The sequence below is a fragment of the Xiphophorus couchianus genome, chromosome 13, assembly GCF_001444195.1.
Source record: "Xiphophorus couchianus chromosome 13, X_couchianus-1.0, whole genome shotgun sequence".
Classification (NCBI taxonomy): Eukaryota; Metazoa; Chordata; class Actinopteri; order Cyprinodontiformes; family Poeciliidae; genus Xiphophorus; species Xiphophorus couchianus.
In genome coordinates this window covers 2,542,627-2,563,147 of record NC_040240.1, presented here as the reverse complement: position 1 = coordinate 2,563,147, position 20,521 = coordinate 2,542,627, and the positions used below count along the sequence as shown (strand labels likewise).

The window sequence follows — 20,521 nt, the reverse complement described above, 5'->3', positions numbered from 1 at the left end:
TTTACTTCTCATCGTTTCTATTGCTTTTTTTTCTCTAAGAATGTTAGTATTTTAATACTTAGGTTTTCTGTCGTCTTTTAGTTGTTTTCTTGTGCGACCTTTCCTCCTTGGATGTTTGTCATTTGTCTTGTTTTCATTTTTAATCTGTGAATATCAAACCATTTTTTTTACACTGTGAGACTGTTTAGTTGTGTTCCCTTAGTTAATGTCGAATGATAAATCCACATGTTGTGTTTATTTAACCCCAAAACACCTCTTTACAGAGGATACACTCTGGCTAAATGACACAAAAAGCCATTTTGTCTCTCAAAGCCTCCATTTAGAATACTTCAGTTTCAACATTAGGGAAAGACGGGTTAAGTTAAATTGATAAATTATAATCTGAATATTACATGCTGCTGAATTAAGCTGTAGTTACTTTTGCAAAGCATTACTAATTAAAGATTAATATAAAATTTCAGAGAAATTGTGGCCCTTTAATTATCTGCGTCACCCTTAATCTGAAGTTCATCAATGGTGGTAAAATTGTCTTGGTGCTCACTTCATAAATTTATAGGTAATTTTTAAAGGTTGTCTTAAGTCTAAAGTTAGTGAAACATCCCCCCTGTGGCTCCATACGAGTCGCTGAGTAATACCTGGCTCAGAGTTAAGAGCAAGTTGCAAATTAGAGGGAGAATGACGGTTGATGTGTGGACTATGATCTCAGTGCTACTCCGTCTGATTAATTCACAGAAGGAAGAGTGTTGGGCTGCTCAGATGTAGGCTGTCAGCAGCCAGGTGAGTCTAAATAGACTTCCTACAGATCCAGATCAGTTAGAAATCCGGTTGGATGGAGAGCTGGTTAGGTGTTAACCTCTGAGTGGGGAGTCAGTTTTAGGATTTAACACTTCAGACAGCAAAATGTTGATTCTTGTTTATTTTCCTGCAGTCTCTCAGCACACTGTGGCCCTCATAGAATGTGCTAATACACTCTCCTTTTATCCATTTAGTGATCACCCTCCCTGGTATTTATACTCCTCTGTTTCATTCAGTTCTTGATACTAATCCAGTTTCCTGGTTGCCTTTGCTCCTTGTTTGTTTTTTTTTGTTTTTTTCTTGTTTGTCTTGTTTGTGATTTTTGTTTGTGGCTCTCTTCCTCATTGGTTCATCCAGGGAGGCGTCCTCCGTCGTCGTAGCATTAGACGTTCGTTCCACTTTGCTGTGCAACCAAACTGACCAACTCACTGACTCCCATCGCGATGATGTACATAGGTTCAAAGTAGAGTAATATATGATAAGGAAAATACTATAGAGAACTACATGGGGAATGAGCAAAGAAATCCTGATTTGGTTTTCTGGTTTTTGTTTTGAGTGATTTTGAGTTTTTATTCACACAAAAAGCCATTTTTAAACCACTTTGTTGTTTTTTTTAATCAGTTTTATGAGTTAGTTTACTAACTCATAAAACCTCTAAACCTCTTGGTTTAGTAAAGTTTACTCCTTCATTACATGTCTGTCTTAGCCATCCTGGTTCACGGCCTGCCTCCTCCCTGTGGTTGGTAAATTCAAAATTTTTCAATGACAGCATTGGAATCAGTTGAAATTAATCATGTTAGTTTTTTTCCTGCACAGTACCTTTAAATGTCAGAAAATTATTTTAATAAAAATTCCACAGAATCTTTTACATCTTTATTGGCTAGATGTACTTTACTGTTACATTGGAAGTTTGATAATGTCCCTCAATATCCCTCTGGGTAAAAGACATGATGTTTTCTTTGAAGCTTGAGAAAATCAAATACACCTTTTGAGGGTCTACACAAAACTTTTACAAAAGATGGCAATGTTTTTTTTCTTATTTTTTAAACTTGAAAGTTTTGCCCAACTGAAGGTGCCTGTCCCTGAATTTTGTTTTGGTTATAAATATGGGTAGTCCTATCTGATGAATGATATATTTATTTATTTATTTACTTTTCCTTCAGGTTGACTTTGAGCTGACATGGGAAGGAGGGAGGTTGGGTTTGTTTGTCTTTTTTTAGTTATATTGTTTAATTTTTCTTTTCTTTTCTATTGAAATAAAGGGGCTGAAACTGTTGAATTGTAATTTTGTAATTTTTCTTTTTGCGCAATGTTTCGTCAGTATTCTATTAAGTGTATTGATTAGTATGTGTGCATAGTGAGATGTGCATTGTATTTTTTTTCTCTTCTTTTGGCTCTAATAAAAATAAACAAAAAAGATTCCAGGGAATTCATGAAGCACTGACATCTGCTTCAAATGTTGGAGCTTTTTTGATTCCAGCTAATTTCTTTATTTTCCCATCAGATTCATGAATCAGTTTAAATCAAAAACACACACAGGGGCCATGTCACTCATCAAGTCCAGAAGCAAATATTTTTATGAGGTTACAGTTGTTCTCTCTTCAGCAACACAACAAAAGAGATGCAGAACTGATAGAGAAAACCTTTTTATCATGATCTGAATTAACTCTGAAATCCCTGATGATTCTTTTTTTCATTTCCTTTTTTTTGTCTTCCAACATAATATTAACATGTAATTATTTCCCCCAAAATGTTCCATATGGCTTTTTAACTAAACATATCAACTTCTTTTTTATGCTGCTTTTATGAGCTATCTACACAATGTTTCATTTGCGTTTTATTCCATTGGTGATGAAATTCTTTAAAAATATATGGTTTATTGTTTTTCACCAGTTAAATGCATGTTTTATTAATTTGCAAGTTTCTGCACCACAGAAGGCTTTGTAAAACATACATGTGGAACGGTCACTGTAGTTTTTTCCACCAGAACAAGTTGGTTTAGGATCATGTTCGTCTGTGGTGGTCATTATGCCTGTGGCCTAATATCTTTACAGTTGAGTGTTTTGTTCTCAGTTTGTCCTTCTCTTTTTCACTTTTCTTCCTTCAAATTCTATCCATTACTGACATTACACCTGCCTTGTCAATATCCACTTCCTTGGTTTTGCTTTCCTGCTTTTCTTTCCTCTCTTCATCCAGCCAGCCCTCTCTTCACGGCTGGTTTCAGTAATTAGATTATTGTGATGAGGAGGTGGAGGGGCTTAAGAGGATTTTGTTTTTAGGAGACAGATTTAAGTGAGAGATACAGAAGTGGCAGAGGCTGTGGAGGGTTGAAGGTGGAATCAGGAAAGGAGTGAGCCTTTGTTTGGTCTTTTTCCCCGAGTCGCTCTCTTTTCCTGATGGAAGTTGATAAGTGATAAACAGATTGAAAGAAGAAGAGAAAGAAAGTAAATGATGAAATAAACACAACTTAATATTTTGGTCTTGGAAGCCACCAAAACATGCCTGTAAGAATAGCAACAAATAAAACTTGACAGTCATGTTTTGGGATTGTAGGAGGAAGCCGGAGTAACCAGGGAGAACACACATGCACAGGGACAACATCCTAACTCCATGCAGAAAGACCCCAGGCTGGGACTTCAACCCAGGACCTTCTTGCTGCAAGGCAGCAGAGCTACCAACTGCCACTGTGCAGCCATATTTAACCATTTAAATATTTCCCAATGTCATCACCATCTACTTTCATCAGCAACATTTTAGCATGCACATATTTAAAAGTATTTTTCCAGTATATTCAGCTGTCTTTGTTACTATATTATAAATTAAGCACCATATAAACTGTATTTGAGGATATATGTGTCTTTGTGTTTGTCACTTTAGTTTTCTGTTTGAATTATTTTTGGATTGTTGGTATTATTCAGTTTTGTCACTTGCAGCACTCCATACTTGGCTTACATTTTGTTTTGTGAACTTTTGTTTATTCTTGTGTCCTGGTATGTGCTGACCAGTCTAAATGATTGAAAAACTTGTTTTAGTTTTTAGCTTCTGGTTCAGTACGATACTCTGGTGTCATTTTTAGATTCCCATCTGCTCATTTCTGCAGGAACCATTTCCTACAGTCATCTGTTCAGATCCCCACTCAGCTGTCATGTGGGACTCCATAGCATTTCCGTTCCATTCAGTTTATTTATACATTGCCAATTCACAAAAAAAGTTATCTAAAGGCACTTTTAAAAAAACAATGTAATTTTAAGCCAATTGCACATACATTACAATCGATCCTACTTATCAAACAATGCAACAGATTCTATTTATTATTGAAATTGGTTTAAAAATATTTCTATCTAATGAAATGCAGCAGATTGCTTTGTTGTCTTGCTGTCACTCATTGTCTTGGTGGTGTCCATTTCCAACAATCATTGGGCTGCAGGCCAGATACACCCTGGATAGGTCACCAGTCAATCACATGGTACAGACAAACACGCACACACACACACTCACACCGAAGGACAAATTACACTCACACCGTAGGACAAATTGGACAGAACAATTAGCCTAATATGTTTTTGGACTGTTGGAGGAATCTTATGTCAGGCTTCAACGTAAACTGAATTAGTTATGGTGTTGGCCCAGTCAAAGTTAAAACTTCTACTTTATTGAAATGATTCAAAAAACTTAAGAGAACTGTGCACAAATAAATTCCTGTAGGACTCAATAAAATGAATCATCCCCGTCATAAAGACGATAGCCTCAAGTTACAAACTACAAGTGCTGGGTGGACACAGCTTTTCAAAAACACAACGTTTGCTTTTAGGCTTTATTTGCATTAAATAAAAAGTGACATGATGTAACAAGTCTTACTGATAATCTAAAGCTGTACTGATCTGATTTTAAAACCTGGTGAGTAGCTCAGAATTTTACTACTGTAGAAAGTTAATTTCCAGTTCATGGAGATTAACTTTAATATTCAACACATCTTGTTTTAGTTTCAGGCTGAGCAATCAAATTTCTCATCAAAAAGTTTGACTTATTGTTGCAACTGTAATCTAGCTAAATGTAGTGTATGTCTGTCGTTCCTCTGTGTGGCCTGCAGCAGTCGTCTGATGCAGTGCAAGTCTCATTCAGTCATTTTGTTGTTTAAAGCTGTCTCCTTCAACTTAATACATATCTCCTGTTTGGAATAAATTTATTTGCCATCTCACAAACACACCCTCAAACACACACCGGACTTGTCCTCTTGATCCCGTCTGCAGTATTCTGCATCCCCATCTCCTGTTTAGACAAGCAGCCTAGCCACAAATATGCTAAACTAAAGAAAATGAGGAGGAGGAGAGGAAAGAGAGAAGTAGTGTTGAGTGTGTGTGAGAAAGCTGCACAGTAAGAGAGTGTGTGCACGGAAGACAGGGACAGAAAAGAGAATCCCATTTCATTGTAATAGTGTTTAATATTTATTGGAAAATGTAAGGAAAGTGTAAAAGAAGTGCTTTTCAGTGAGCGGGCAGGATTAGCATAAATAGTTTGGGGCTTGGATATGTTTGGTCCCGCTGCTCAGGAGTAAGACTGTCCCCTTGTTTCTCTGGAGCACACAGAAATATATGCATATGTTTGCACACATACACACACATATCTACGCATGCTTGTGCACATACCTGTATGAGAAAACATTCAAACATGCAAACACACACACACAGCCTGACCTTTGAGAATGAAAACTCATCAGCATATAGTAATTTATAATAGGCTCTGCCAACCCTTCTTTCTTTCTTTTTTTGCATTTATTAAGCAGTGGTGGTAGGAGAGTTTTGGTGGATATTTTCACTTCTTTTACATGTTATTGCTGATCACAGATCTTTGTGTTGAATTTAAACTTGCATTAACAAAATATAATGAGTTATACTATCACTAATTGACTTTCAACTTTTCTGAATGACAGATAAAAGAATTAATTTTGCTCATGCTTGGACAGAGCACTTTTATATTGTAACAGAGAAGCTTGTATGATCATATTTTGTTGTAGTGAATACTAATTAAGAACTACATGTCTGGTTAACTCCAAAAAGGCTCCGATATCATCAGTTTATTATTTAAAACAGAAAATAACCTTTTATTATTAGCTACAAAAGTTGGTATTCAATCATAATGTCTTTGCACTGCTATGACCCCTCTCGGGGTGGCCAGATCATGACATGAAGGATCCATCCTCTTCAGATCTCAAGCAGCCAACAGAGACAAACTTTAACATTTTATAATGATATTTATTTTCAAAAGATGTATTTTTGAATGAGATGTTACAACAAGTGGAATATATGGCTTCAGAGTGAGCTATAGTGCCGACAACAACAAACAAGAGGAAACAATCTGAATATTAACCAAAACTTACCTATTTGAAAGTAAATGAACCAAATGACAAAAGCTTACCTACCTAATTGAGAAAAGAAAAATAAGGAAACATAAACAGCAGCTCATTTCTACAAACTCCAAGAACTTTTAGAAAGAGTGTTTAACAGACAAACAGTGTGGCGGGTTGAAAATGATTCATTTGAAATGTTTTTGTTCTGACATATTTGAAATCTGCAGAACTTCTCAGACTTGACAATCCATCCTGTCTTCCTTCATCTGCCTGTCTGTCTACAGTCCCTGTGTTCAGAGATCGGAAGCCGGCGCCGAGGAGTCGCTTCAGTTCTGAAACTGTGTCAGAAGCTGCTGCAGCAGAGCCAGGTGAGTGAAGGAAAACACGATTAAAAACCTCTCACTTGAAAAAACTTACAAAATAGATACTTGTCAAGAACAGAAGAATGTAAAACAATTCCAGTGACATAAACTTGTTTTAATAAATTATCATTCACATTAGTTTTAAAAATCATTTCAAAGTTTTGCAATCACAAACATGAACTCATCTCTTTGTGAATAGAAAAGTTGTAATCTTCTTAATTCAGTAATTCCTTTGCTGAGAAGCCTTTTTTTTTTATCTCCGTCCATCCTTCCACAGTTGGGCCTGATGGCTGAAGTGGGCCCAGATGCGGAGCAGCACCGGGAGGCCCTGCAGCTGCTGTCAATCAACCTGGAGAGGAGGTGGGAGGCGATAGTGATGCAGGCGCTGCAGTGGCAGAACAGACTGAAGAGAGAGCTGGGAGAGCAGCAGGTTGGACTGCCCTCACATTTCCACTATACAGCCGTCATTTCACACTGCAGGGGGCCAGCTGACACAGTTCCACTCAGTGAGCATCACACTGTTTGATTTGACACTAACGTGTCTTTTAAAAGACATATGGTGTTATGACTGAACTTATATCACTTTAATTGTGGAGCAATCTTCATAGAGAAAGTGATCCTGGTTTATAAACCAAACCTACCTATAGCAACACAAGTGAATGAACATGCTAATTTGTGCAAAGCGGTGGTATACATGAAGAGTCATTTTTAAAAAGCTTGAATTTACTCTTATTATACCAGCTGGGTTTGGTCTATTAGTTTTTTTCCTTTGCTCAAACACTATTAGACACTGAGGTTTCTTTCCTCTCCTTGTATATGAAAAACCTATAGCAACAGATAAATCACAAAGGCCAGACACTCTGACCTTGGTGCCTGGCTGGAGAGTAATTTCACTCCTACTGGAGGTTGGAGAGGAATAAAAAGAGGGCAAGAGAGGGAGGAAAACTTGGGCAGTAAGAACTAAAGAGCTTTATGTGTGGTTCAGCTTATAAATAAGCACTTTCTTTGCTGAATGATAAAATGACTGTCCTCTCCTCGTTTTTGTTGTGTTTGTTCATGATTGTGTGGGAACAAACTGTACACTTACAACTATTACAACTGGCTTATAAAAGTCTCTGATCTACAAAAGTCTTTTTATGTCAGAATATGCTAAATGTATTTCCCAGACTACACCAGGGATTCCTGGACTAGTCATTATGTTTTCTACCATCAAACGCTGCTGTCACACACAGTAGCCTTTTAAAGAAGATAATGTTTATGGCATAAAAGAAATCTAAAAAATTAAAGAACTTTCATGAACTTCACACTGATTTTTATGTGATCAAAACAGCACTCTCTGCAGACAGTTATATTCAAAAACCAAGTCTAGGAAGCAGATCTTAAATTTAATGGGCTCTACCTCAGAAAGATTTTAAACAGGCAGTGAAAAAGCAGATGAACCAGCTTTCTCCCTGAATGCATCTTCTTGTACTAACTGCATTGTGCTTTGGGGGGACGTTATGTTGTGTTTTACAGACACTTTTGGGTAGTTCACACACATTACACATTCTTTCATTCCTGTGGTTTTTTATCTTTTGTACTGTAGAGTGACTGGAACAGATAACCTTGCCTCATCTTTGTCTAACAAACGACCTGATTAAAACTGTAATTAGTCATTCTTATTCATTCATTATTTTTACACTTTTTTCCAACATTTGATCCTCTGATGTTTTGAAATTCTGTATTGGATTAAAATGTGTGATAACAATTTAACTACACAAACTGCAGTATTAATCTGTGTTGTAACAACCTGATGTTCTGATGTTACCAGAGAACATCAAAACATGTCACATGTTCTGATGTCAGAGAAAATCAAATGAACAAACTACTAATAATTGCAAACAAATATATTTAGATGCTATGTATTATTTAACCCAAAGTCAAGTCAAAAATAGAACAGGAAGCAGTAAAAAACATAAAGTGAAAAACTCAGAATTCCTACCCCAGTGTTTCTTAATCAAAATGGTCCCACATTCCCTATTGTATTTATATGTATTCATGTAAATATTACTAGTGTGGTTTTTCTATACGTAGCTCAGTATTACAAAATATTCTGGTGTGTATTCACACATGAGTAAGTATGTGTACATACCTTAGCATATTCATCCATACACAAATCCATAAGCTATACCTACAGAAAGGTACTGGTACTCATTTTATACACATAAACATATAGCATGCAAATTATCCCTAAATTATTTTCTAGATTTTGTTTCTTAAAGCAGATTAATTTTCAAAATCAAAACATTTCCAGCACCTAAAACTGTAATTATAAGTTCAGTTTCAGGCCAACAAACATTTATGTCATATTTAAAGGCATCAGGCTTTTTGGGGGCTGCACAGTTCGTAGTACTTTTGTTTTTCAGTTGTGGGTTTGAATCCCCATCCGGGGGCCTTAGTGCATGGATTCTGCAAGTTCTCCTTGTGCATGTGTGGGTTCCCTCTGGATTCACCGGCTTCCTACCACAGGCCTAAAACTTGATTATTAAGTTAATTGGTCTCTGTAAAATGTCCTTAAAGCTGCAGCATGTAACTTTTAGAAATTTTTATTTAATTTTTTTACATATTTGCTAAAACAATCACCATGTTGTGATAGTATAAAATGAGACAAATAATCTGTGAAAAGATCAATCTTCTCCACCTCCTCCTTGAGCTTCTCTTGCCATCTGAAAAATGCACCACTCCCGACCAAAAACAGCCAATCAGAGTCAGGAGGAGGGCCTTAGGGCTGTCAATTAACCCCATGTTCTTGCTGCTAAATGTGCTAATGGCAAAGAAATAACTTACCTTTGCACAAAAGTGGTTATTTTGATTATCTAAGCTTAGTTAGATTTATCAGAATTCCTATTGCTACATGCAATACATCTACTCTTTAATTATGTGTTGCAAATTCACACCACTTGAAATTGCAAACAGACCAGCTCTGTTCCTTAGCCAGTTCTGCCAGTGGCCTGCTCTTAGCTGTACTCAAGTAATCTTCTATTTTTAAAACAAGGTTTGAGTTACTGGAAAATAGAAGGAGTGACTTCATTCTTTACTGTCGGAAAAATACTTACAATTCAGCCATAAACTGATGTAAGGGGTGTTTCTACAAATGGGAACAATTCCATCAAAACTTTCTAGAAGGTTTTTAACATTGATTGGATTAAGCTAACAGGAATGCTGCCTTTTCAACAATGAAGGTTTCTCGAATGCATCTGCAGCGCAAAACTCAGTTCATTCATTATCCACAACTCCCTTATCAGCACATTGGGAATAAACACAAGTCTAATAGAAATTCATTAAGTACTGCCACAACCACACAAAGTCACACCATCTGAAACACACACACTAACACACACGTTTAGACAACTAGTTTATTAGATTAATAGGCTATGAATGGCTAATACGAATTACCCCCCTCTCATGTTAACGAGACGTAGAGCAATTTGTATAATTATGTCTGGGGCAGAGAAGGTTTCCTGTGTCTAAGCATATTTTTAGACAGCCAAGCTTTCTGAAGGCTTTGATTACGTATTTACCCTGGGATTTTCAGCTTGGCGCTCTTTCTCTCAGAAGTTGTCTTTGAATAATTCATTGCTTTGTTCCAGAGTGGAATAATTTGTGTTGAGTCTTATGAGTAGTTTCTGTAGAATAGGTTGATTTCACTTTTTTTTTGTTTCATGTTGTTTCTTGTACATTACCCTAGAACATGCTTTTTTCAGAGTTTGGTGTCTTTTCAACCGTAGACTTGAGAAGAGACACTGATCTCAAAGCAGAAAACAAAACATGTCTTTTGAAACAAATTGGTGCCAAAGCAGGATACCAGAAACTGAAGAATAACAATAATTCATCAGTTTTTTAATCACAAATGACCATGGCGCCACACAGTCAAAGGCAATTTTAGTCAAATTTGTATTTTTACAATTTATGCAAAACTTTAATTGGTAGCACATTTTTTATATTGAAAAATATTGAATGCATAGACAGTTTTTTACCAACCAGTGGAAGAAAAGCAGCATGCAGGACATGGATTTATAGACAAATCTTTTTTTAAATTTCTTTTTCATCTGTTGTGAAATTCAACATCATCCAACAGACTCTTTAAAATAATTCCTCTGTACAATATTTACACACACACATGCACACACAAACAAACAAATCACAGTAATCAACACTACAAGGTTCTTAACTGGAACACCTGCTTTAACTTTCTCCAGAAGTTTCTTCTTTGTTTTCTTTTCTTCATAGTATTTTTTATTGGTCTATGTTTACCAAACTAATACTAAATGAAACACATCTCTCAGTAATAGCTACATCCTTGGGAATTTCTGAACATACGTAGGTATGGCTGATACTTTGATAAACACACACTTGCACTCACTTCAAAATCAAAGACTGAGGGTGTCCTGTTCTGAGTGATGTGGGACATACTGAGGGAGAGGAAGTGAAGACTTGGACTTACTGGAGCCAGAGAACAATGGGAAATACGGATTTTAATATGTCATTACTCCTCTAGTGCTGAATATTTCTAAGACGGTCACAATTTTGTGTGGCTTGAGTACTTGATGAATTCAATTTAGTTCAGGTGAGTTTATTTATATAGTGTTTAATCATAACACACGTTGTTTCAAGGCACTTAACAAAAAAGTCACTTTAATCCAATCATTCAAAGTACATTCAAGCTATTCCTAGGAATCAAATGCAAGCTTTCAAACATTTTTTTTTCTCTTTTTCTTGTAGGTTAATGGAAACATTCTCGAAACTGGCCTAGTGGATCTCCACCAGATAAGCCCTGTGTCAGTGGCTTCAGGGACAGTGCCACCAGAGGACTCCTGGGAATGGGATGAAACAGATATGTCGGTCATGGAAGCAGAGCGACTAGATGTACCACAACCTGACCTTACAACCAACCTCCCCTCAGCCTTGCAATCAAGTCTGCTGTCAAACAATATTTTGGCCACTGACAATCAACCTGTTGAGATTCAAACTGATATCCAAGCCACTCAGTTAAAAGAGTTCTCTAATTTGAAGGATGGATCCTTGATTGATGTTAACTCCCATTCCCCACCAAACAATAACGTATATCAAGTCTACAGCCTCCACAGTATTGAATTATGCAAGCAGCCGGTGTTTCCACTTCCTTCCACATTAATGCACATAAATAAACCTGTAAAAAACAAAGAACATTTTTTGCTGAAGAGTATTAGTAAAGATTCTTCCTTGTCCTCTATTGAATCTCTCCCAGACCTCCTGGGAGGTTTGATGTCAAGTAGCCAACAACGAGAAAGAAACAGTGAATTTTGTAATAGGGAAAGTGAGGGTGGCAGAAGGAGCGGTCAGTCGGAAAATAGTCTACGATCAGATTGTGAGAGTGGGATTGTAAGTGACAATGGAGATTCAGAGACATCGTCAAACTCTGGAGTACAAGGAAAGAAAGAGGATCAGGGGATAGAGAGAAAGGAGAAAAGAGACCAGAGGAAAGGTGAAGTTACACAAGAACATTATAGTTTAGCTCTGGAAAAGAACTGCATTGCCCCTTATAAAAGGAGCAAGATGCAAATATCTATGAATTTGGAAGAATGGAGAAGGAATGAGCTGAAATGTGAAATAAAAAGAAACAAGAGGGAGGAGAAGAAGAGGTGCAAACAGGATGGGGGGGAAGCAGTGGAATTTCTGATAAACGGACATGGGATCCTGACACCGGCAAACTCCAACTCTGACATTGATGTGAAAGGACTTGATGACTCTAAGATGTTCATATCCCAGAGGGACAACACAGAGTGTAACCCTGACCATTATAATAGTTCAGAGACTCCCCCTGTTCTCAACAGTAGGACATCAAGTCCCGTTTTGTCTCAGAGCTCTTCTTTGGAGTCTCTTTTGGCTCTGGGTATCGACTTATTCCCTTCCAAAGAGCGGCTGCATCATAGTGTCTCTTTGGAGAGCTGCCTTAATCCATGCCACAGCCCCGGCAGGGAGGCAGTGGGCAGTCTCACAAGTCCTGACGAGATGAACCCGTGCCAGGAGAAAGACCAAGATAGAATTAATCTAAGAGCAAGCATAGATACTGAAACAGAGGCATCTTCTGGAGAGCTAAGCCAAAGAACCCTTGATCTCCTGAAACGTTTGGAGAACATTCAGAATCCTTTGGTTGGGAAGATGACCCGAAGTGTTTCTGACATGTCAATTCAAAGCAGTATCCCACAAAAGTTCCACTTCCCTGTTTCACCCTCTTTAGGTGGTCAACACACTCCACTCTCCAGGTTGTTTAGCACTTTATGGAAAGGAGAGCCATCACTGATCAATGAAAACTTATCAAAAATGTCACTAACAGAACTGAGTAGCACAGAGGACTCGTCTCTGGCTTCTGAGGATTTTATTGTGCTCAGAAACCAGCACCCTCTTTTCCTAGATCCAAACATAGCAACCAGTTCCAGCCCTCGTAGGAAACATTGTCACAACGGCAACAGGGGAGGGAAAGCTGTAGATGAGTCGGATGCTGCTAGTTTAAGCATGGTGGTCAACGTTTCATGTACATCAGCATGCACAGATGAAGATGAAGATGACAGTGATCTGCTTTCATCCTCCACACTGACGCTCACTGAAGAGGAACTTGGTGTTCAGGATGAACAAGACGGAGATGACGACAGGGTTAATGGTTTGTCTTCTGGGAATGAGGAAGATGAAGATAATGATGAAGATGACATGGAAAACTCCTACGAGTTGGGGCTTGAGTACATGAAAAGGGAATTACAGAGCTGGATACGACCTCCTCGCACCTCTGTATCCTCCTCATTCAAATCGGAGGCAGGCCTTCTGGATGAACTGCAATGTGGAAGTGCTCCACCTTCCACCTTCACATACTCGCGTGCACAATTAATGGATAGCAGTAACAAAGCTGGTAGAAACGAAAGAGAAGATGAGACCAGACTGAATGTGACAAGAAGCTACATCAGCCAACTTGTCGATGATGTGGAGAATGGAAACATTGACCACAGCTGTCTACAAGGAAAAGACGAAGACAATGAGCTACTCCAAGAAGAGTCTGGCTTGTTCACTCAGAAAAGAGACACTTTAAGGGACTTTTATGTGAACACCAAAACAGAAGACCAAGTTGAAGATGTTGGCAACTTGAGAGTTGAAATGGATTCAGTTTCAACAAGTCATATTTGTTCATCACCATCCAGTGAGCTGCATCCCTTCTCTTCCAAGCGTACTTCCTGTTTGGTGGGAGAGCTGAGAGGGGAGCTCCCCTGCCACAGTGCCTCATTTCCTTCACCCCCTTTGCTGTCTCCAGTCAACTGCAGATCCCACAATGCACTGGACAACAACTTCTCAATTGCTGGAGGACGGAAAGCCATCACAATTCAAGAGAAGTTTAAGTTCTCATCGTTGGTCACAGAAGAGACAAGGAGGGAAGTCAGAGCAAAAGATTCATCTCTGCCATCCAAAAAAGGCCACAAATCCCACGCTTCCTGCTGCAGCCCCTTCGTCCTGTCAGCCTCGCCACTCAGCGTTGACGAAAGCAAGAAGGAGAATGTTCATGACTTTGTAATGGAGATTATTGACATGGCCTCTGTAGCACTGAAAAGCAAAGAGAACCAGTCAGATGGAGCAACCCAGAGGGAGATCAGTGGGTCTGTCCCAGACCAGTCCTCCACCTCACTAGCACACATCCGAGACAAGGTAGAACTTTAATTTTACAAACTAATCAGATTCACACAGTGTCTACCACACAATTGTTGAATGACTAATGTAAAAATATCAGAATAAAATTAATATGAGTTTGAAGCTGTCCTATTTGACCTGGTATATTCTGTGCATTTTAAAGACAAATTATTTCAAAGGAAAGTTATCTGTCTTCATTTGTTTATTCAGTTGAAGTAATTCAATAAATCGCATCACGGATCAGAACTTTGAGGATGTAATTATTAATTTCTTCAGTAAGTAAAGCAATCTAAAAGTTCATTAGTTTTCAGTCCACATTTCTTAAAAGGCAAAGAGAAATCACGCAGAAAACATTGTCATAATGTAAAACATTAATATGTAAATAAAGATTTTATGGTATGATAGTTACAATGAAATACAAATAGAGAATGATCAAAGTTGTATATATATCCTGGCTGAACTTTTCTATTTAATTTGAGTCATTCTTAGTTTAAAATCAGATTTCACTTCACATTAGCTTTAATTAAAGCATCAAAATAAGACATTTGTGTGTGTGGCTCTCAGTGACTATCAATATTGTTTATTCTTACGCCAGACCCTCTACTTAGAAACCAGTACGAAGCAACAAACTGTTCATTTTCTTCCTTCAGGTGCTTGAACACTCCCATAGGCCTCTGCATCTTCGGAAGGGAGATTTCTACTCCTACCTGTCTCTCTCCTCCCATGACAGCGACTGTGGTGAGGTCAGTCAGTGTGCGGAGGACAAGAGTTTGACCCCTGTGCCCTACACCATCCCATCCTATTGCACGTCGACACCAACCCCAAACAGTCCAAGCCCTGAGCTGTTTCCCAGCAGCAAAGTGGCAATGTCTTCCTTTCAGTCATCTCAGTTGAGCAGACGCTCTTCCCCTAACCTGACTGCCAAGGACTACATCGGCAGTCTGGATTTGAAGTGTTTTGATGGTGAACCTGGCAGCATCTCAGATGGAAGCCGAGTGGAGCAGCAGTCTTCTAGCCCCTCTCTGTCCGTACCCACAAGTCCTGACTTCAGGAATGAGGAGACACTGTTTGAAGCATGTACAGAGGAAGTTTACCTTGGGCCACCTTTGTGCTACAGCATGGTGATCAAAAAGAAACCTCAACCCTCGTACCATAAACTGCGTTTGGATACCTCATTGGCTGGTGGCTGTGAGCTGATTGAAAATGGACCTTGTTTGTCCCAAGAGGGAAAAAGTTCCAAACTGGACAATAGGCGGAAGGACCACTTTTTCTCGACACAAGGCTCTGGTTCCAGAAATGAAACCCAGAACTTCTACCTTCCTGAACCTTGTTACAGCTTATTTTCCTCCTCTTCGCTCTTAAGAAGCAACTTCAGTTCTTCAGGTGACAACCTTTTTTCTCCTCTACCTGTGTCGACTGAGGCAAAGGAAGAAAAGCTCGGTGAAGACCTGTACCTCTCCTCTGATGGTGTTGTAGGAAAAGTCGCGACTGCTGTGAGTGTCAGCACGCCGCAGGAGGAGAGAAGTCGTAATGAGGGGCCTTCTTATCTTAATCCCTGGGTGCGTGTCGCCCTGATAGACTCCTTTGCCACAGAATGTTTGGCAGATACTAAAACGCTTGAATCCAATATGGGCACCGTAATGACCAAGATAAGTGTCTGCAGCTCTGCTACAAATCCCTCAAAAGAGCCAGCCACCGCCGCCACGCGTATTAATCCCAAAATTAACTGCTCAGCGATGAGAAGGCCTGATAGGGAGGAGGGGAAGAGGAGCAAAGAGGAAGATACTCGATGGGCAGAGGAGGAGGAAAAGAGGAGAAAGGGCTGGAGCATTTTGCAGCAAGAAGCAAAGTCTGCCCTGGTGAAACAGGTTAGTGTTCCATGTATTTGCACTATCTCCAGACATTATACAGCGTCTTGATACTGGACTCCACTTCTCTGCTTTGGGTATTAGTTCTAGTCAAGCCCGTCAGTGGGAATGAAGGCGGTGAAGCTGTGCTTTCTCTTTATTTTGTTTCGCAAGTCAGACGGATTTTCCTTTCCCTCTGCTCCCTCTGAGCTGTCTTTGTCTTTTATCTGCTGTGCTATCTTTGTTGTGTTCTTTTATGTTTGTATTCACTATCCTCCTTAGCCCTTTAGACTAATATACTCCTCCTAAAGACTTTGAGTCTTTAGGACTACTAGACTCCAAGTACTAAAGGGCCAAATGGTTCTTTAGTACTCAATTACTTGCTACTGCCAGTGCATAAATGTAAACATTTTTAAATTATTAGATTTCTTATGTATTAACTGACCATTTACAACTAACACAAATGCCATATTCCTGGAGATCTTGGTATTCTTAAGGAATGGTGGACAGATCTGGGAGTCTTTCATCCTAACACCTACTGATTGGAGATGTCTTGCAAAACAGTCTAATTTTTTTTTGAGACGTTTTGACATTACGGTTGTGTTGTGCTAACCTTGGATAACCAAAATGACAGTTCAGTGGTTGGTGGTAGAAAAGTATAAGTGGCTGCTTTTCCTCCACAGTCTTGTTTGTGGTATTCATGGACAAGATGTTAAGGCACAGTCAGGAGGAGGAAGAGCTGAGTGTTATAATCAGATGCATGTATGGTTTCAGTAGACTAAATGTGTTTCCAGAAAAAAATCTAATATATCAGTTTGTTTTTGTCATCTGTTTATAGTATTTTCAATTTTCTGTGTTATTAGTATTATGATAGAAAAGCTCACTTTTACATAGTGTGCTAACACAATCCGCTCCTTGTGCTGTTTGAGTAAAATAACTGGAAGACGGGCTCATAGATAGAATTCTGGTAATGCCCATCACCTGTTTGATTTAAAAGCATTCCAGTGCTTTTGTTGCTCTTTTTAAATTTCATCTTTTTGCTCCTTGTCCTTTTTTGTCTTAAATCCTGCTATCTGTGTGTCTTTCTGTATTCCCTACCTGTGATGTAGGCGGGATTTTGGCCAGTTCTTGGTCACAGCGTTGGAGGAACACAGGATGAAACAAACCCTCAGTGAGGACTCCTTCCCAGATGAGAGCCGTCAGAGTATGTTAACATGTAACACCCTGTGTGGATGAGATTTCCAAAAAAAAAATCACAGCTGCTTAAAAACAAAACCAAAATCTATTTTTGTGGAAATACAACCAGGCTTTACATCTCAGTTCATCTCTGTTCAAGTCTGTTACTTTCCATGTGCTTTAGAATCCAACAGACTCATCAACAAAACAGGCAGTTTCAGTGCTTCTACTATGAGTCCATCCAGACTTTGGTTTTAAATTACTTTCTGATTATTTATTCACTTTCGTTGACATGCGATACAAAATGGGTTCCACATATTCCAGGTCCTTAATATAGATTTTAAAACCTGAATTAGAATTAGCTACAGTTGAATAATTTTGATAAGTAGACAGTAAAATTATTCTTGTTCCCTTTTACAAATGTGTTCAAATCTAAGCAGAAACTGAGAACATGAACAAAAGGACGTTACTGACAGTCTGTGCGTGTGTGTGTTTTAGTGTATGATGTGTGCACCCTATGGGTGCCTCCAGGGCTAAGCAAAACCTCCTGCCCTCATACTCTAAACACACAAATGTGCACACCTGCACATCCACACACACCCCTGAGGGCAGGGCATGAGAGTCCAGGTAGAAGCTATGACAGCCCAACAGCTGCGGGTTAGACAGACACACTACTCACAATAACACACGCAAACACACCCCCACACACACCCCAGAGGACAAACTTACATAGACATCTTTATGCAAAGAACCAGAAAAATAAATCCCAGTGAAAACACACACAGTGGAGGTAGCGCTCCGACGAGGGACACACACTTCACCATCATCCAGACATCTTATCTATGATGCGTATAGCTGGTCCTGACCTCCATGACGTGGCTGAGTCTAGCCCACCTGTTCACACACAAACACACACAAACCCACTGTACACACAAACACAGGTGCAATTAAAGCAATCGTGAATGCAACTCATGATGTGCTCTGTGACCCAGACAGCAGAAGGTCTACAGCAAAACACACAGGAGAGTATGGGAGTGTGTGTAGTGTTCAGTTTTTATCACTGACTTGCATATAAAAAGTTTCACCAGACAGCAGCCTCAAAAATAAATCAAAATAAATAATACACAAACATGTTAAAAAACTTTCAGTCAGTGAATGAGAGCATAGATTATATTTATTTAATACTAAATTTAATATATTTAGCATTTAATTTTCTTAAATATTGTACTATATTGTAGAAAATATTTGCTCAAAAATCTAAACTATTACACACTTCAGTGACAACATCTGAACAATATCCATGAAAACATGCAGACTTCTACAAACATTTGTGAAAGAACAGGAAACTCTAATGGTGCCTTCATACTAAACGCTTTTTAAGTGTCAGGTGCATCTGGTTTACATTCAAAGTCTACATGGAGGCGCTTGAGGGCCGTTGCGGCTCTTTTCAAGCATCTAGAATGGTGCGATTTGAACAGTTTAAAGTGTTTGACATATCCAGTGCATCCAAAGCATCCGATGCTCCACATAGACTTTGAATGTAAACCAGACTAGCCTGATGCTCAAAATGCGTTTGGTGTGAACGCACCATAAGAACTCAAATAATACTAGAGTGGTGCTGTGGCAGAAAGTACTGTGCAGTAAGTTCAATCATAAAGATTCCTCGGATTCCTACAAAATATCCCAATATCAGAAAGTAATTTGCCAACTGTTGAAGGCAATATCAGAAAGTGACTGGGAATTGCAGCAATGAAATGATAGACCATGGAAAATCCCAGAGTAAGGCCAGTGGATGCTTAGGTGTCTTTGAACAAAGATCACAATTTTTATGCAAAACTTCATGGAATTACTTCTTATGACCAAGCTTCTGCATCAGTGCAATGCAACGCGCCAGATGAATCAGTGTAAAGTTTACCACCAGTGGACTGTTCGCCAATTCAAAGGAGGAGTCTGGATTTTTTATTTGGGGCAGAACCTCTTCTCTGACCTAGGGACAACATTCTACCCTCTTCTGGTTCGAGATCATGCTCTCGTTTCTAGAGGCGCGTATTATCATCCAGACCACTTCAGACTTGACTGCAAACTGCACCAGTGACACCTGGGAATCAAGGTCTGATGAAGCCATCAGAACCACATTAGCTGCAAAAAATAGAGGTCCCCAAAACGGATCTCCTCAACACTTTGGCTGTGCCTAGGAATAAAGGTTATGGTCAGAATCTTTGACAACGGGCAACCATTATGATAGATAAGATAAGATAAGATAAATCTTTATTGTCATTATCACAAGGACAACGATATTCAAGGGTGCCATCAGTTGGTGCACATGCCCAAAAACAAAAAATAACTGTCTCACAATTCACACACAACGCAAGAATCAACAAACAACTGGCAAAAAAAAAAAACAGCCACATTCTCACATACATCATTTATGATGATTAATGGTTGTTTTTGATTGCATTTAGTTTTGTTATTGCTGTCGGGTAGAAACTGTCTCTGAGACGGTTGGTTCTTATTCTGGTTGCTCTGTATCTTCTGCCTGAAGGCAGCAGTGTGAACAGAGAATGTCCGGGGTGAGAAGTGTCCTTTGTGATGTGTTGTGCTTTTCTTAGACAGCGGTCGCTGTGCAGGTCCTCCAGTGAGGGGAGGGGGCAGCCAATGATTTTTGGGGCTGTATTCACAACCCTTTGGAGAGCTTTCCTTTGAGCCGTAGTGCTGCTGTTATACCAGACGCAGATACAGTAGGCCAGTATGCTCTCTATGGAGCACTTGTAGAAGGACACCAGCAGCTTCTCCTTGATGCTGTTCCTCCTGAGAACCCTCAGGAAGTACAGTCTTTGCTGGGCCATTTTTATCAGCTCGAAGGTGTTCATGTTCCATGTGAGGCCCTGCTCAATGTGGACCCCCAGGAAACGGAAATCAGCTACCCTCTCCACACATTTTCCCCCAATGGTCAGTGGTGTAATGTCCGTTTTATTCCTCCTGTAATCTATTATGAGTTCTTTTGTCTTTGAGTTGTTGAGGAGCAGATTGTTCTCCCTGCACCACTGCAACAGCCGTTCCACCTCACCCCTGTAGGCGGACTCGTCGCCTCCTGAGATGAGCCCCACCACTGTGGTGTCATCAGCAAACTTGATGATGGTGTTGCTGTGGTGGGCAGAGGTGCAGTCGTATGTGTACAGACAATAGAGCAGGGGGCTCAGCACACAGCCCTGTGGAGAGCCAGTACTAAGGCTGAGGGCAGTGGATGTATGTTTTCCCACCCTAACTCTCTGCTGTTGGTTGGTCAGTAAGCTCAGAATCCACAT

The 20,521-nt window shown here is 39.3% G+C and overlaps 1 protein-coding gene and 1 long non-coding RNA gene across 4 annotated transcripts in view; one reads left to right on the top strand and one right to left on the bottom strand.

The window, feature by feature from the left end:
• Window positions 1–20,521, bottom strand: part of LOC114155592 (uncharacterized) — a 226,595-nt gene that overhangs the window by 161,742 nt on the left and 44,332 nt on the right. The window lies entirely within an intron of this gene.
• akap6 (A kinase (PRKA) anchor protein 6) overlaps window positions 1–20,521 on the top strand; it is a 176,975-nt gene that overhangs the window by 150,618 nt on the left and 5,836 nt on the right. For all 3 annotated transcript variants that reach the window (XM_028035523.1, XM_028035522.1, XM_028035521.1), the window contains exons 18-22: window positions 6,427–6,510; window positions 6,782–6,934; window positions 11,266–14,211; window positions 14,844–16,061; window positions 17,150–17,244. In XM_028035523.1, the coding sequence (XP_027891324.1) occupies window positions 6,427–6,510; window positions 6,782–6,934; window positions 11,266–14,211; window positions 14,844–16,061; window positions 17,150–17,215 (4,467 nt within the window). In that variant the 3' untranslated portion in view covers window positions 17,216–17,244. The remainder of the gene's footprint in view (window positions 1–6,426; window positions 6,511–6,781; window positions 6,935–11,265; window positions 14,212–14,843; window positions 16,062–17,149; window positions 17,245–20,521) is intronic.